The sequence below is a fragment of the Sarcophilus harrisii genome, chromosome 3, assembly GCF_902635505.1.
Source record: "Sarcophilus harrisii chromosome 3, mSarHar1.11, whole genome shotgun sequence".
In the NCBI taxonomy this organism is placed as follows: domain Eukaryota; kingdom Metazoa; phylum Chordata; class Mammalia; order Dasyuromorphia; family Dasyuridae; genus Sarcophilus; species Sarcophilus harrisii.
This window is the reverse complement of record NC_045428.1, coordinates 605,567,799-605,585,750: the sequence shown is the minus strand read 5'-3', so window position 1 is coordinate 605,585,750 and position 17,952 is coordinate 605,567,799. Positions and strand designations below refer to the sequence as shown.

Sequence of the window (17,952 nt, the reverse complement as noted above, 5' to 3'; positions counted from 1 at the left end):
GGCTTCCTGGTTTGGGAGTTTGCTTCTGTTCTCCTGCGCTGGGTGAGTGGGGGGGTGGGGAAGAACCGTCTGTGCGCAGGCGCGGCCTTGGAGTTTCCCTCCCCCCCACTTTTTAAGGTTCTATCCCTTCACTTTCTCGGGAGGACCCAGTTGGGGTCAGTTCCCGTGGCCGGGTCCCCGGAGTCTGGCGCACTGCGCAGGCTCCGAGCGTGGGGGTGCGCGTGAGCTCTGCCCCCGCAGGGGGGGCGCGTAACTGAACTGCGATTGCCCGTGGGCAGGTGTGTAGCTGACCCGGGGGGGGGGGGGGGGGGGGGGGGGGGGGGGGGGGGGGGGGGGGGGGGGGGGGGGGGGGGGGGGGGGGGGGGGGGGGGGGGGGGGGGGGGGGGGGGGGGGGGGGCGCTGTAGCCCTGAGTGATCTCACCTGCGTGCGCCGAGATGGGGGAGGGGCCGTACAACCTTGGGGCGAGAGGAGGGTGGGCTCCTGAGGGTATCTGGGGAAGCCCAACTGACCCCCCCAAGCCGTGACCCCCGATTTTTGCGTGGGCTTCTCCCGGCGTCCAGTGTACACTTGAGAAAAGGGGAAGGATCCTGGAGCTTGGGCCCCCGTGTGCCTCAGTTTCCTCCTTTGTAAAAAAGGGTGAGAGCAGCCCCTCCCCCTCCCTATGAGATCCCTTCTGTGAAGCACCTACAGCTCCGAGTGTAAGTCTCCTCCCGGCCTCCATTAGGCTGGAGGACAGCGGGGCGAGGGCAGGGGTCACTCAGGGTCTGGCTGTCCAGCTCCGCCTCCAGAACTCTTCTGTCCCCACGGTCCTGGGCCGTTGGTCAGCACTTCTGGGGCCTTTGGGGAGCGTTCCTCCCTGCAGACTTGGGAAGTGGGGGCCTGACAACACATGGGGAAACCGAGGCAGTCAGGGATGAAGGGCTTGGCCGGCGTCACCCTAGCCTTCCGAGGCTTCCGGTGAAGGGTGTGTAGTCTTGAATCTCACCTGGCTCGTGCCTCTAGGCTGTTCCCCTCCAAAAAAGTGTGCAGGAGACCTTAGTGGCCAGGATGGGGGCCCTAGAAGGATCTGCCTACCCCCACAGGTGAGATCTCGCAGCCTCTCCCCACTGTCCCTCAGGCTCTCTCTCTCTCTCTCTCTCTCTCTCTCTCTCTCTCTCTCTCTCTCTCTCTCGTTGTGGGCAGGTCCGCATCCAGCCTGGGAAGGGAAGGCTCAGACCCCGGCCTCCCTCTCTGAGGTCCCTCTCCCTCCCCAGACCAGCTGGAACAGGACCCAAGCCCGGAACCAGAGACATGGCTCCCGAGCCCCTCGTCCCAGGTGAGTGCGGTCCCTGCCCGGAGCTGAGCAGCCTCGGCCCAGGGAGCATCCAAGGGAGCCCAGGAAGCTTCCTCCCGTCAGAGGGAGGGGGCCCTGGCAGGGCTGGCAGCAGGGCAGGAATCGCCCTCCTGTTGCTGCCCTTTTCCTGCCCCCTCCCAGGGCTCTCTGAGTCCCTCTCCTTTGCCTAGTCTCAGGTCCCATCAAGGAGCACTGAGAATGTGTCTCCCGGCTGCCAAGCACTGGGCCTACACCTGGGGGGAGGTGAGGGAAGGTTAAAAAAAGTAACAGTGCCTGCCTTCCCGGAGCTAACAGTCCAGTGTGGAACAAACATCTCCTCAGCTGTGTCCACACGAGCTCTGTATAGTGTAGGTGGGAGGCACTCAGAGGGAAGCTCCACCAATTTGGGGACCAGGGAAGTCTCTTTTTTCAGAAGCTGAGATGGGAAGGAGGCCGGAGAGGAGGGAGGACATTCCCAGGGTGAGAGAAACTTCTGGATGCCAAAGTTGTTTTGGTCAAGGCTCAGCCAGACTCCTGTGTCCCTGAATCCAGGAGGAGGGGAAGGTGGGAGAAGACTGCCCCAATTTTGGGGGCTGGTTCTGTGGTGTCTACCATGTCCCAGGAGCCATAGAAATAGGGTCTCCTTGATCCTGTTGTGAGAATTGTCAGGGTCCTTGCTGGAGACACTTTGAGAAAAGGAGTGCAGGACTGAACTGTGCTTAACTTGTCCACTCCGCAGGCTGGCATTGTTCATGAGTGGTTGAGGGACATGGGTGTCTCCTACTTCCACAGATGACACAGACACAATCTCTCCTCCTGAACCACAAGACACTCCTTTAACTCAGCTAGGTTTTTTCTTGTAGCCAGACGCACAAAGAAGTTCCAGTTCGGGTGAGACCCAGTTAGAGCACAGAGAAAGGAAAAGACCCATTATTCAGAAAAGAAAAAAAAATGTAGGTTTGTGTTATTTAGAGTTAGAAAGGTCTGTTACAGAGGTTTTCCCCATAGCTATCCAAGGACAACCAAAGCTGCTTGAGTAGTCCCAGAGGGACTCAACATTTGCCAAGTGCTTTATCAGGCAGAATAACTGGCCTGGAAGTGAGTGCATGAGTATTCTTAAAGGAATTGGCAGAAGGAACAGAATGAAGGGGACATTGAGTGTATTGACACTGAGCACAGCCAATGTAGAATAAAGTGGACTTGCTTATGTTTGCGTAAATATTCAGAAAAGCTCCATTTGCTGGCTAAAAGCCTCGGTGGTATGTGTTGGGGGACATGAGTGCACATGGTGTGATTATGTTTCCCATAGTTCAAGGAGGAAGCAGATTGAGAGGGGGTGACCTAAAGATGGCCAGACAGCAGCACCAGGGAGGAGGGTGAGGGTTGTGCAACTGAGAAGTCTTCCCAGTCAGGAGAGCAGGGCCTCTGGGTGGGCTGATCACTGAGGGAAGGAGGAGTCATGGCATGAAGGAGACTCCCAAGAGCACTTCTGGTTATATGAGGGGGACAGGGAGAGCACAGGTAGGCCCCCTGACCTCTCTGACCTCTGGGCTCAGACCTACCTGGGGAGTGCAAGCACAGCCCTGCTTTTCTAAGAGACAATTATGTCAAGGAAAGGGGGCGCTTTTTCTCCTCAGGGCTTCTGCTGGGAAGAAAAGTCCCAGGAAAGTTTGCTCAGAAAGGTGTACCCTGTGGAAACCAGAAAAGGCTCTTGTGACTTCCTGAGAGTGTCCAAGAGGCCAGTTTTGCCTCAGTCTTGAGGCCTCAGAGTCATCCTCTTTCTCCACTCACATTCATGGCCAATATAAAACTTTGACAGTAGACTCTTGTCTACTAGTAGAAATGGCTCTTGGGAAAATTAAGAATCTGGAAGACATACCACCTCTCAGTGTAAATCTAGTTTTATGGAACTGAGTTTGTTTTAAACTAATTTATATTGTTTTATTAAGAGTCCCATGTGTTCTCCTCTAAGGATACTGGGATTTTTGAGCTTCTATAGGTAGATGATCTCTTAATGAAAAATACCTTAAAAATTGATCATTAAGGTAATACATTTTGGGTCAGAATGACTCTATTCTGTTATCTGAGTGCAATCAGTCTAGAGTGTCATATTGCTGGTTAAATGATTTTCTTTGTTATAGGATTCAAGACTGATTTCAACTGAATTTCATTTGATTGCCAATAAGTTTATGGAATTTATTGAATTATGATTCTAATGGTTCTTTTATTCTGCTAGATAATAATTCCTTGAATCTGATCCAGTGATGTTCTTAGGAAAGCAAGTTCTCTTTTAATCAAGATGTTCTGAAATCATGATTTCAGTATTGGAATATTTATTAAACAATGTTTACAAATTGATCCATGCAATTAGGTTGATTATTCTTCACAGTTAATAGTAATAATAACAACTTTCTGTTGGGAGATGAACAAAGGTGAATATTAGTTTTTCTTTTAGGAATTTCTTTGGCCTTTAGCAAGCAGGTAGCTGCCTTGGGACAAGACCAGGTGTTTAAAAACTTTAACAATCTTGACTTGGTGTCTAATAGATGCAAGGAAGAGGTTTAGGAAAATTCTCCAATTCAACTTGATGTCATCTATGGTAGTTGCTCATTTGAGTCAATTGAGTCAACTGAGGCTTTATTCAAAATGGAACCTTCTCCTTGAAAAGAGTTGATATTACAGAAATTGGAATGGGGAAAACAAGAGAATGTCTCTTCCTTAATTGTTTGCAAATAGTGAAATAGAAGATATGATGTTTTAAAGAAAATCCAAATGACAAAAAAAGTGAGGATTTTTTTCTGCAAAAAAGAGAATTGCTCCAAAAAAAGAACTGAAGAAGCCACTCCTGTCATTCTGCTGAAATTCTACCGTCAATGTAAGAATAGAGAATGCTTGACATGGCTGGAAGCAGTCTCATAGTAGTCCATTATGGACATATTGGGACTAATATATCTTTAGGATACTTTTCTTGCTTTCTTCTAGTTAAGAATATTTCAGACTTTCAGTAAATTTACCAAATCTTTGTTTTCTTTCTTCTTTCCTCAGTGATCAATCTTCAGGTTCTGTTGACCTGAGTATATAAAGTCCTTGTCACTTTCTCTCAAACTCTTCATAGAATTTCCTTAATATGTCACTTATGACACTTATGATGGGGAGGAATGTCCCCTCCCCTTTTCTCTTATGCACATTCTCGTACCTCACTGACATTTTCCCTCCTTTCATCAGGATAAGCATTGTACAGTAAGAAACCTTTACAAGATTTTAGTATTCCAACATGATTCTTGGTTCAAACAGAAAAGGCTTTTCTCATTATCCCATGGGGTTCTTAATGCCTGGTTACAAAGTTTGGCTGTAAGAGTCATAAAAGTCATATGACTTTTAGGAAATCCCATCTCTGCTTCATTTCCCTCTCTGTGTTGGTGAGGGTTGGAATAGATAAATTCTGGAGTCTCAGCTCAAAATGTGATTTTTGGTGGTTTAGAAGTTGGTGACCTTCAAGGATGTGATGGTGAACTTCACTGAGGAGGAGTGGGGGCTCTTGGACCCTTCTCAGAAGGAGCTGTATAAGGAGGTCATGATGGAGAATGTCCAGAATCTGCTTTTCCTGGGTAAGGTCCATTTCCTGTCTTTTCTTAGTTTTAGTTGTCAGGCCAAAATTAGCACAAGTAGTAAAGAATGAGACCATTATCTGGTGCATCAAAGCCTTAAAGGCTGTGGGGAGTGCACAGTCCTCTGGGTACTTCAAGTCTTGTTTTTGCCTTGTAGCCTTTTCAAATTGAATCCTTTCCCTCCAGCTCAGCTGGAGTGCTAGATGATCTGGGTTAATTGTCAGAGGAAGAACATAAAGTTTAAAAAGCATTACCTATTTCAAAGAGACATGTCAAAGAGTCACAAGGCCCAAAAGTGTTATTGGAAGAATTTCTAAAACCTTTTAAAAAAACTTAAGAAGAGATTAACGAAAAATTAAAGGAACAAAAGAAGAGAAATACAAAGAATTAAAGAAAATTGTGAAAAGAAACTTTGAAGAAAATGAAGACAAAAAAAAAAAAAGAAATCCACAAATTTAAGAAAATAACATTTCAAAAACTAGAATTGGACAAGAAGAAGCTGTTTTGTAGGACACCAAGAAATACTAAAAGTCCTCTGTGACCAATATTATTCAATATTTTATTGAAAGTTCTGGAATAGTAATAAACAAAGAAAAATAAAATAGTTGAAATGACCTAATAATGACATAATAGATGAAATAAAAATCTCTTTTTGCTGATGATATGTTATTTCTATGGAAAATCCCAAAGACTCAATTAAAAGTTTGTTAAAACAATAAGTTTAGGGAAAGGGACCTGTATGTGCACGAATGTTTGTGGCAGCCCTTTTTGTAGTGGCTAGAAACTGGAAACTGAATGGATGTCCATCAGTTGGAGAATGGCTGAATAAATTGTGGTATATGAATATTATGGAATATTACTGTTCTGTAAGAAATGACCAACAGGATGATTTCAGAAAGGCCTGGAGAGACTTACACGAACTGATGCTGAGTGAAATGAGCAGGACCAGGAGATCATTATATACTTCAACAACAATATTATATGATGACCAGTTCTGATGGACCTGGCCATCCTCAGCAACGAGATCAACCAAATCATTTCCAATGGAGCAGTAATGAACTGAACCAGCTACGCCCAGAGAAAGAACTCTGGGAGATGACTAAAAACCATTACATTGAATTCCCAATCCCTATATTTATGCCCACCTGCATTTTTGATTTCCTTCACAAGCTAATTGTACAATATTTCAGAGTCTGATTCTTTTTGTACAGCAAAATAATGTTTTGGTCATGTATACTTATTATGTATCTAATTTATATTTTAATGTATTTAACATCTACTGGTCATCCTACCATCTGGGGTAGGGGGTGGGGGGTAAGAGGGGAAAAATTGGAACAAGAGGTTTGGCAATTGTTAATGCTGTAAAGTTACCCATGCATATAACCTGTAAATAAAAGGCTATTAAATAAAAAAAAATAAAAATAAAAAAAATAAAACAATAAGTTTAGCAAAGTAACAGGATGTAAATCAAACCTACATAATTTAACAATATTCTTACATATCACCAACAAAACCTTACAAGAAAATATAGTAAGACTACCCATTTAAAATAACTGTAGCCAGTATAAAATACCCGAGAATATACCTGCCAAAACAAAACCAGGAACTACATGAGCATAAATATAAAAAACCTTTTATCCCAATAAAATCTGATTTTGATAATTGGAGAGATTATAATTGTTCATCCATAAGCAGGGACAATATAATAAGTATGACAATTTTACCTAAATTAGTTTGTCTTCTCAATTCTCATTCAAATTACCAAAAATTGGTTTTATTGAAATAAAAAAGAAAGCGTGTACTAGGAAGATGAAAAGGTCAAGAATATGAAAGGAACAAATGAAAAATAATTCAATGGAAAAATATTTAGCAAAATCAGATCATAAAGTGCATTATAACTCAGTCATTATCAAAAGTCTTGGAACTAAGAAACAGAAACAGATCAGTGAAACAGAATAAACATACATTTTATAGCCACAAATAAATATCTTTATATTTGACAAATGTAAATAGTAACTTTATTTTGGGGGATAAGAAGTCATTATTTGGTAAAAATTCTTGAGGAAATTTGAAAGAATGGCAGAAAAAGCATATAGACCAATGAAGATTGGGTCAAAATAGATACACTACCTGGATCTAAAGGGAAGAATTAGAAGAAAATTTGAAAGACGTGGAATATTTTAGATATTCATTTATAGATAGGTGCATTATTTATGAATAAATGTGGGAGAGAGAAGAGAGTGAAGTGTCTATGAATAATTTTGTTTACACTAGATTAAAAACGTTTTGGACAAATAAAAAGACCAGAAGTAAGGAAGAAAATTAAAAAAAAAAATTATAGACCGTTTCTTGGATAAAGTTCTCCTATTAAATTTAAAAAGATCTTTGTAAAATCTAAAAGAATATAAGTTGTTTCCCTGTTGATAAAGTGTTCAAGGATGTGGACAATTTTTCAATGAAGAAATCCAAACAATTTAAAGTCATATGAAAAAAGTGCTCTAAGTCTTTACTAGTCATTATTGAGAAATGCAAATGAAACAATTTTTATGTCATTTTATACTTCTCAAATGGGCTAAAATAATTGTAAGCAAAGGTGATAGTGGTATATTTTTTCCTTTAAAAATTTTTCCTCCTACTTATATTCAAAGCAATATTTTTTGGATTTCACAGGCACATTTATTTTTTACATATTTGCATATTAATCATATTGGGGGAGAAAAATCAAAACAAAAGGGAAAAACCAAAAGGGGAAAAAAAAAAACCCAACAAAATTGAATGTGGCATGTGCTGAGAGTCTTCATAGTACTGTCTGTGGATGTGGATAGTTTTTCCATCTAAAGTTTATTAGGTTTGCCTTTCATCACTGAACCTCTAAGAAGAACCAAGTTTATCTTAGTTGATCCTTGCAAAATCTTGCTATTTCTGTCTGTTATGTTTTCCTGATTCTACTTGTTTCACCCAGTATCAGTTGATGTGAATCTTTCCAATCCTTTCTCAACTCAATCTGTTGATCATTTTTCATCAAACCATGATATTCTGTTATTTTTGTATACCATAATTTATTCAACCATTCCTTTTTGGTTCTCATTCAGGAGGTAATCAGATGATTTTTTTTTTTAAATAACTTTTTATTGACAGAACCCATGTCAAGGTAATTTTTTACAACATTATCCCTTGCACTCACTTCTGTTCCGATTTTTCCCCTCCCCCAGATGGCAAGCAGTCCTATACATGTTAAATAGGTTACATTAGATCTTAGATACGATATATGTGTGCAGAACTGAACATTTCTCTTGTTGCTCAGGGAGAATTGGATTTAGAAGGTATAAATAACCCGGAAAGAAAAACAAAAATGCAAGCTGTTTACATTCATTTCCTAGTGTTCTTTCTTTGGGTGTAGCTGCTTCTGTCCATCTTTGATCAATTGAAACTGAGTTAGATCTTCTCTTTGTCGAAGAAATCCACTTCCATCAGAATACATCCTCATATAGTATCATTGTTGAGGTATATAATGATCTCCTGGTTCTGCTCATTTCACTCAGCATCAGTTCATGTAAGTCTCGCCAATCTTCTCTGTATTCATCCTGCTGGTTGTTTCTTACAGACAGACGATTCTTTTAGTGGCTATTGTATCCTTTGGTTCTAAGATATCAGGGCAGTTTTCTTGATAATATCTTGAAAGATGTTGCATACACTCTTTTTTTCATCATAGTATTCAGGTAGTCCAATAATTTTTAGATTGTCTCTCCTGAATCTATTTTCCAGGACAGTTATTTTTCCATTGAGGCATTTTACCTTTTCTGTTTTTTCTTTTCTTTTGGTTTTGTTTGACTGATTATTGATGTCTCATTGAGTTATTTACTTCCATTTGTTCAATTTGAATTTTTAGTGAATTATTGTCTTCAGTTAGCTTTTTTATCTCCTTTTGAATTTGGCCCATTGAACTTTTAAATGATTTGTTTTGTTCATTGAATTTTTCTTTTCCATTTTTGAGGACATTGTTCTCGTTTCCATTTCACCAATGCTGTTTTTCCAGGAGTTGTTTTCTTTTTCAATCTTGCCAAATCTATTTTGAAAGGAGTTGTTTTCTTCAAATAATTTCTATGTTTCTTTAGCCATTCCTCAATTGATGGGCATCTACTCATTTTTCTATTCTTTGCCACACAAAAAGAGGTTCTACAAATATTTTTGCACATATGGGTTTTTTTCCCCTCATTTATGATTTCTTTGGTATACATACCTAGTGGTGTTACTGCTAAGTCACAAGATATGCAGAGTTTTATATCCCTTTGGGCCTGATCCTTAATTGCTCTCCAGAATGGGTGGATCTGGTCACAACTCCACCAACAGGATATTAACATCCCACTTTCCCCTTATCCCTTCCAACATTCCTCATTGTTTCCTGTCATCTGAGGTGATATGGTAGGTGTGAGGTGGTAATACCCATGGTTTCCTGAGAGTGCTATAGAAGTGTGCAGCCCATCTCTCCAGGATCCTCTTGGTATCATTAATCAACGGGAGTTCATCAGCACTGAATAGTTCAGTTTCACTGTATTAGGTCTTTGAGCCATAGAACTTTCAGACATTGTAAAAGCAGTCAGCACAAACCTGAATTTTATGTGGTCTCTTACTGAGCCCAGAATTCTGGATCTCTCCCAAGTTTTGTTTGCGCTTAGCTTTTTATGGAGTTAAATACTGGATTCTTAAATGATTGAAGCAACTTATTTGCAGGTCTTGTAGAGTTCTGAGTTTTTGTTATATACCATCTGTATTTTCCCACCATTTGCAACAGACTAGTTTGGAAATTTCCAAGTGTTGTGGCCCAGTTGTGTAACTGGGGTGCATACAACAAATCTCGGAAAGCTGCCCAGTCCTTTTCAGCTGAAATGTTGCAAATCCTATTGTCTCCACTTTGAAAGTAAACTGTTCTCCCAGGGAGAATCACTTTAATCTGTTGATATTGAATGTGGCTGTTATCTTGGCCTGTGGCTGCCCATTCTGATGAAGGACCAGGATTCTGAGGTGTCCATCTCCTAGGTCATTTTCACATCTTGTAGGTCTCTACTCCTTACAGAGACAAAGTCTATTAAATGCCGTTTTTTGCTACAAGAATATATCCATGAAGTTTTATTCTATTGTGGTTAGTAAGGAGAAGGGCATGAACTACCTAAGTCTTAAGTCATCGTTGCTTTTACTTTTAATTATCTGTGTATTCCTTTATGTGCCTTTTTGTTTGATCATTCATTTTCTTCAGATGTGGAGCCCAAATTTGAAAGGAATGAGATGACTAGGAAGCTGGGACTTTTGATGGAAGAATGTGACTTGCAAATATTCATGAAGGATGGTCTCTGTGCCTTGACTTTGAGGGAAATCCATGACTCTGACATCCCAGTACATAACTCAGACTGACTGTGAATTGGATGAAATTAGAAAGAGATTCAGACAATCTTCTTTCCTAAATCATTATAAGAAAATAAATTCAGGGAATAACTTTCTTCTGGATAGTGAATATCAAAAATGTTTTCCTGAACAGGTAGAGCTTTTTCATTTCCAGGAGAAGCCTGCTGAAATACTAAGGAATCCACATAATCAAAGGGAAATGGCTTTTAGCAAGAGTTCAGATTTCATTACGTATCAGAAAAATGATACTGCAGAAATGTTCTGTGTGGGTAGTCAAGTTGGGCAGGCCTTCAGTCAAAAGTTGAAACTCATTATTCAGCAGCAAATTCACATAAGAAAACAACCTGATGAGTATAATGAATGTGAAGCAATCTCATCCCATCATTCATCTCTTCCTTACCAGTCTAAAGTTGACCCTAGAATGAAAAAACCTTCATTTGGTGAGTATGGGAAGGCCTGTGGTTGGAACTCAGACCTTGATAGATCTCAGAAGATTCATACTGGAGAGTTGTATAAATGTAATGAATGTGGGAAGATCTTCACACAGCCATTCATTCTAGCTATACATAAGGGAATCCATACTGGAGAGAAACTTTTTGAATGTAATCAGTGTGGAAAAGCTTTCAAATCCAGTTCCAGTCTTATTCAACATCAGAGAATTCACACTGGAGAAAAACCTTATAAATGTAATCAATGTGGAAAGACTTTTCGACTCAATTCTATTCTTGCTTATCATCAGAGAATCCACACTGGAGAGAAATCTTATAAATGTACTCAATGTGGAAAAGCTTTCATAAACAGTTTCATTCTTGCTAAACATCAGAGCATTCACCCTGGCAAGAAACCTTTTGAATGTTATCAATGTGGAAAAGCTTTCACAAAGAAGTACCTTCTTGGTTATCATCAGAGAATCCACACCGGAGAGAAACCTTTTGAATGTAATCAATGTGGGAAGGCTTTCAGGTTCAATCACAGGCTTGCAGAACATCACAGAATCCACACTGGAGAAAAACCTTTTGAATGTAATCAATGTGGAAAAGCTTTCACACGAAAGGGAGATCTTAATAAACATCAGAGTATCCACACTGGAGAAAAACCTTATATATGTGTTCAATGTGGAAAGGCTTTTCGACTCAGTTCCATTCTTGCTCATCATCAGAGAATCCATACTGGAAAGAAACCTTTTGAATGTAATCAATGTGGAAAAAGTTATATGAAGAGGTGCCTTCTTATTGAACATCAGAGAATCCACACTGGAGAGAAACCTTTTATATGTAATCAATGTGGAAAAGCTTTTGTAAACAATTTCATTCTTGCTAAACATCAGAGCATCCACCCTGGCAAGAAACCTTTTGAATGTAATCAATGTGGAAAAGCTTTTATGAAGAGGTACCATCTTGTTGAACATCAGAAAAGCCACACTGCAGAGAAACTTTTTGAATGTAATCGGTGTGGAAAGGCTTTCAGATTCAATCATAGGCTTACAGAACATCAGAGAATCCACACTGGAGAGAAATCTTTTGAATGTAATCAGTGTGGAAAAGCTTTTACACGTAAGGCTTATCTTATTGAACATCAGAGAATCCATAGTGGAGAAAAGCCTTATAAATGTAATCAATGTGGAAAGGCTTTTACACGTAAGGCTTATCTTACTGAACATCAGGGAATCCACACTGGTGAAAAACCCTATAAATGTAATCAGTGTGAAAAGGCTTTTACATACAGTCGCAAGCTTGCTGAACACCAGAGAATCCACACTGGAGAAAAACCTTTTAAATGTAATCACTGTGGAAAAGCTTTTACACGAAAAGATTGTCTTAATGAACATCAGAGAATCCACACTGGAGAGAAACCTTTTGAATGTAATCAGTGTGGAAAAACTTTTACACGCAAGGCACATCTTACTGAACACCAGAGAACCCACACTGGAAAGAAACCTTTTGAATGTATTCAGTGTGGAAAAGCTTTTACACAGAAGGGAAATCTTGTTGAACATCAGAGAATTCACACTAGGGAGAAACGTTTTGAATGTAATCAGTGAGGAAAGGATTTCACGTAAAGGTTCTTTCCAGCTGCACATCAGAAAATCTACACTGGAGAGAAACTTTGTAAATCAAATCAATGTGGAAAGGCATTCAGTTACAAATCCAGGATTGGTAAACATCAGAGAATCCACACTTATGAGAAAAATTGTGACTATAATCAATGTGAAATGAATTTCACAAAGAGTTCTCATTTGGCTGTATATGAGACAATCCACCCTGCAAAGAACCTTTTGATTCTAATCAATGTAGAAGGACTTTCAGAGGAGCTGTAGTCTTGTTAAACATCAGAGAATCCACACAGAAGGGAAACATTTTGAAAGCAATCAGTGTAGAACGATTTCACTCAGCTCCAATCCTGCTAAATATTAGACAATCCACACTGGAGCCAAACCTTATAAGTGCAGTTTGTGTATAGTTTGCAGGAATCCATGTCATTCTGACCTGGCACTAAGCCTTCATTAGAGAATGCCTACGGGAATTTCCAGGAACATCTATGCTTGAAATGAATAGGAACAGATTTGCAGGAGTGATAAAGCTTTCAGGGTGTATAGGAGGAGAGACAGTTGGTCTGACAATGTTAAAATTTCTCCTTGTACCCAAATTTCACATAGTCCTTTCATACCCTGAATAATTTATCTACTTTTTGTTTTCCTTTCTGTTTTCTTGGCAGCCTTGTGACTAGAGAGCTTAAAAGAGCATGTTTAGGGACAATAAAGTATCTTGACTGCTGGCTTTGATGTCTTTTTCTTTTCTTGCTTTTGTGGTCTCTGTGAGAATCAATACGAGGTGGCCTGTCATTGGCATTCCACAAACAGGCACCCTAATGTAGGGAAAGGGCAACTTCAAGCGACCACTTTCAGGGATTTCTAAGAATCCAGGTCACCATGGAAACCAACCCTAGCTTAAAAAATAAAGTTTAAAAGCACGGAAGTGATAGGTACGTTTATTCTGCATTTTTTCTCTTTTTACTCATTAGTCTACATGATGGGGCAAGCCATAATTAAGTCACCCTGTGGAGATATTTATGAAAAAATTTTAAAAGCCCTTGTAAGCAGAAAGGCCTGGAGAGACTTACACGAACTGATGCTAAGTGAAATGAGCAGGACCAGGAGATCATTATATACTTCAACAACAATACTAGATGATGACCAGTCCTGATGGATCAGGCCATCCTCAGCAACGAGATCAACCAAATCATTTCTAATGGAGCAGTAATGAACTGAACTAGCTATACCCAGAAAAAGAACTCTGGGAGATGACTAAAAACCATTACATTGAATTCCCAGTCCCTATATTTATGCACACCTGCATCTTTGATTTCCTTCACAAGCTAATTGTACAATAATTCAGAGTCTGATTCTTTTTGTACAGCAAAATAATGTTTTGGTCATGTATACTTATTGTGTATCTAAGTTATATTTTAATATATTTAACATCTACTGGTCTTCCTGCCATTTAGGGGAGGGGGTGGGGGGGGTAAGAGGTGAAAAATTGGAACAAGAGGTTTGGCAATTGTTAATGCTGTAAAGTTACCCATGTATATATCCTGTAAATTAAAGGCTATTAAATTAAAAAAAAAAAAAAAAAAAAAAAAGCCCTTGTAAGAGAAAAACAAGTTACAGAGTTCCTGGATGTGGTTCAACGAATTTCTCCTTCATTTCCATCTGAGGGAACTTGAGATTTGTCCCAATGGAAAGTTGTAGTAGAACAATTAACTGAACACTACCACAAAATGGGGTCAGATAATTTTCCCATTCATTGTTTTCCCTGTATAACATTTTAAAATTGTGCATGGCTGATCCCACTTTCTTCTGAGAAGTTAAACAAATTTAGACAGATACTGATGAATTGCTTCCCTTAAGAGAGGAAGCTAGAATTGAAATAGACTTTGATAAATCTTTACACATCAAAGAGGAGCCACCAGTCCCCTGCCCAGGACCCAGAGCAGCAACAGCTTCTGCCTTGGGGTGGGAATGGGACCCATTCCCACAGCCCAATAGCAGCCCAAACAGCAACCTATTACTCCCCTGCAAAAGCTCTTACAGACCCAGTCAAGGGGATATTCCCTTCCAGTGGATTCTCTTATTGAGAATTTCTCGGTCACTAAGTTTCCAGATCCCAACAACCCAGGACAAACCAGGTGGCATTATACCCTTTTGCCCATGAATATCCTTAAGGAATTAAAGGCTGCATCCAAGGATTATGACCCCACACCTGCTTATGTAAGGAGTCTTTTAGAGCAAGGTCAACATTCTCTCTTGCCTCCACATGATTGGTGAACTCTGGCTTGTGTTGGCTGAGAGCCATGGGATTTCCTGACTTGGTCCGTGGCTTTTGAGGAACCCATAAATTTGGGTTTATGTAGTCAGGTGCTCCTCCTCCAAAAAGTAGGCCCATCTGATCTTTTATGAGGGGCAGGGGAAGGAATTATCCTGTCATGAGTTTTGGAAAAACAAGATTAAACCAAAAAATCAGGCTACTACAGTAGCCTGAAGTCTACATAACCAGACCCACAATGTAAATATGACCCAGGAACAATTAGCATGGACCGGTCAATATGGTTAGTTAAGAAAACAATTGCATCATGCTATGCAAGCATACCAACAAGTTGCTATTTATGCCTTAAGAGCTTGGCAAAGGATTTCCCCTGTAAAAGAAAGAAATATGTCCTTTACACAGATCCAACAAGGACCTACTAAGACTTTCAGTGATTTTCTTGCTTTGATGGTCTTCGTGAGAGCTAATACAACTGGCCTGTCGTAAATGTTATGGATAAGGAAAGACGCTCAAATGGAATTCTGAGATTTTTCCTTATGGGAGAGATCCACCTGAAGAGCAGATCTCTAGGCACTCAGTGAGGGAAAGCTTTCAACGAGACATCATCTCTTACTTTCTCAGGATTCATTGAAAAGTCTTAGAAATAGGTTCATGTGGCTGTGCTTTTCCCTGGAGGAGAGTGATCAGCAGACAACCTTATTGCTAGTGGAAGGAAGATAGATAAATGCCATGCTTGTAGGAAGGGCTTCTACAGGTGATATTTGACTATCCTCAGGAGAAATCCTGCTGGAGATGAAACTTGGGGATCTCGTTCACAAGGAAAGGCGCAAATTTGCCACACAGCCTTCATTAGACTTTCAGCAGAATGAAATATTCATGGAATAGCCCAAATTTCCATCCTTTTGTGAGGGAGGGAATCAAACAGAACAAGCTACAGGAGAAACTGAGACAGAGTTCTGAGCCCAAACCCTTTATTAAAGGAGTCGGGTTTTTCCCCACCCAAGTAGACCCCAAACCTGGCTCTCCCATTTGAGGTGCTCCTTCTTTTGGGCTCTGTTACAGGAATACAAGTATCCTATCAATAGAACATTTCATTGGTTACTGTAAAATGCATTGGGTAAAACATGGATACCATCAGGGCCAGAGGGTTTCAGGATGGCCAGTGCAGGAAATCTATCCACTGATTAGATGGTCATAAGCTGGATGATGTCCCCCCGTTGACTTGGACCAGGGAAGAGGGGACCTTTCAGTGATCAGGAGATGGATGAGTCATTCCTGGGATTGGGCAAGTGGAGATCACATATCGCCAAGAACATTTCAGGGAGAAGTTAGGGACTTTCCACCATGACAGGTTGGCATGTGGGGAAACAGGATGGAGAGAGTTCTTGTCATCATTCTCAGGATAATGAAGTTATGGAAGTCGGCCTCATGTCTGTTATGGAAATAATTTCTGTTATATAAGCATGAAGTCTGCCCAAAGCTTCTAACAGAAGGTCCATTCCTGTATGATTCATAAAATGTTGAATTACTCATTCTTATCCTTACTATTAAATGACTATAAATATTACTAAATGAAAAATCAGTAACAATCCTTGTCTATTATAAAATCACAATGGACTTATTAATTCTGATTCAGGGTTGAGTGGAGGTCCCCAGTAAGTCAGCTTTCTCACTCTGTGTAAAACTCAGTAGATGAGTTTTTCTTTCAAATCCTAATGTTTGTCATCACTCATTGATTGTTCTTGACGTTCACAGACTAGGATTTCTTCAGCCATTACTTGGTGTTCACTTTGTTTTCTGTGGTTTCTGGCACAAAATATCCTTGTAAAAATGCTTTGCTAATCAAGACATATTTCTGTAATCTCTCTTTATGCCACTCAGTGGCGCTATGGATTAAATGTTATGTTGGGAACCACAAGGCCTGAGTTCCAGTTCCTTCTCTGGTCCTTCCTGGCTGAACATTGTATGTAGGCCCATCATGTGACCTGATCCTGCCTGAGTTTCCCCATCTGTGGAATGGGGAGAACAAAGGCACCTACTTCCAAGTTTGAGGTGAAGATTACAGTGAAAAATAATTATAAAATATCTTTTCGGCTTTGGAGGCTCCCTCCAGCCTCACTGCAGCCCTTTCCAACAGATGAGGATTAGGAAGCCGGGGCATGATGAACCTGGACCTTTGATTGTCCAACAGAAATGGTTTTAAATAGATTCTTTCTGATTTTTGGTTTAATCTTGTTTTTCCAAAACTCATGACAGGATAATTCCTTCCCCTGCCCCTCATAAAAGATCAGATGGGCCTACTTTTTGGAGGAGGAGCACCTGACTTCTCCAGTGCTTCTTAAGAATTTTGATTTTAAAATAATCATTCCAAATACTTTATAATGCATTGTGACAGGGTTATTTGCCTCTAGGAAGCTTGTCCTGCTTGATAAAAGTCCAGATCAGTCCAGATGTGGGAAAGGAATATGGGTTTGGGGAGTTACTAGTATTGTTATACATGGAAATGATGTAACCTTTTCTTAAAAAAAAAAAAAAAAAAAAAAGGAACCCTTTACATCTTCTGCCTTCTTTTGTGTAATTGCCCAAGCATAAATTGCCTCTTGCCCCCAACATAGATGGCAAAGGGATGCAGGAGTAAAGGATAACAAATTGAGATCAGGCTTTGTCTGAGTGGGACCAAAAGTTCTATCCTGAACTGACAGGAGTCCAAGGAGGGGTCAGGGAGAGCTTGGAGAGCAGAGCTCTCATCCCTGGTAAGTGGGTTTAAAGGAAAGAGAAACTTCTCCCCATTTCCTGGAGGTGGAGACATATTGGAGATCATAACAGGTGGAAGTGCCTTAGCACAGTCGGGGCAACCTGAAGGCTAGTCACCTGAAGAGCCTGCAGGTCAGAACAAAGTCCTCTCTTTGAGCAGAAACTTGGCTGTTGTCTGCTCCCTGGCTGTTCCTCAGGACTAGAAGTAGGCTTAATGGGGAGAGAGGATCCCAGCAGAGAAATATATCCTTAAGGGTTAGCAGAGATAACAAGGCTTTCTGTCTGCATACAGCCAAGGGGGAGCTTCTGTATCCTCCCCCCCCTTGGGATGGGACTTGAGTCAAAAGGGATAATCACCTCAAATGCAGCTAGGAGTTAAAATCCAGTCCTTTATTGTCTCTTCTAAAATAGCCCAGTTAGCTTTCCTTGGTTCTGAGAGCTCTTGTTGCTAGTCCTCTGCAAGCTTTAGCTTCCAGCTCTCTCTGAATCCTGGCTCTCAATTTCCTCAACGACTCTTGACTTGTGAATCTCCCAAAGTCTCCTCCTCTTCCTGGA

At 40.7% G+C, this 17,952-nt stretch overlaps 2 protein-coding genes across 3 annotated transcripts in view; both read left to right on the top strand.

Annotated features, from left to right (window-relative positions):
- LOC100914984 (zinc finger protein 454-like) overlaps positions 1-17,952 on the top strand; it is a 388,067-nt gene that overhangs the window by 21,867 nt on the left and 348,248 nt on the right. The gene's annotated exons all lie outside the window — the stretch shown is intronic.
- LOC100934435 (zinc finger protein 345-like) lies at positions 401-13,261 on the top strand. The gene is made up of 3 exons (XM_031964034.1): positions 401-1,316; positions 4,795-4,921; positions 10,176-13,261. The coding sequence occupies exon 3, from the start codon at positions 10,296-10,298 to the stop codon at positions 12,360-12,362; it is 2,067 nt and encodes a 688-aa protein (XP_031819894.1). The 5' UTR covers positions 401-1,316; positions 4,795-4,921; positions 10,176-10,295; the 3' UTR covers positions 12,363-13,261.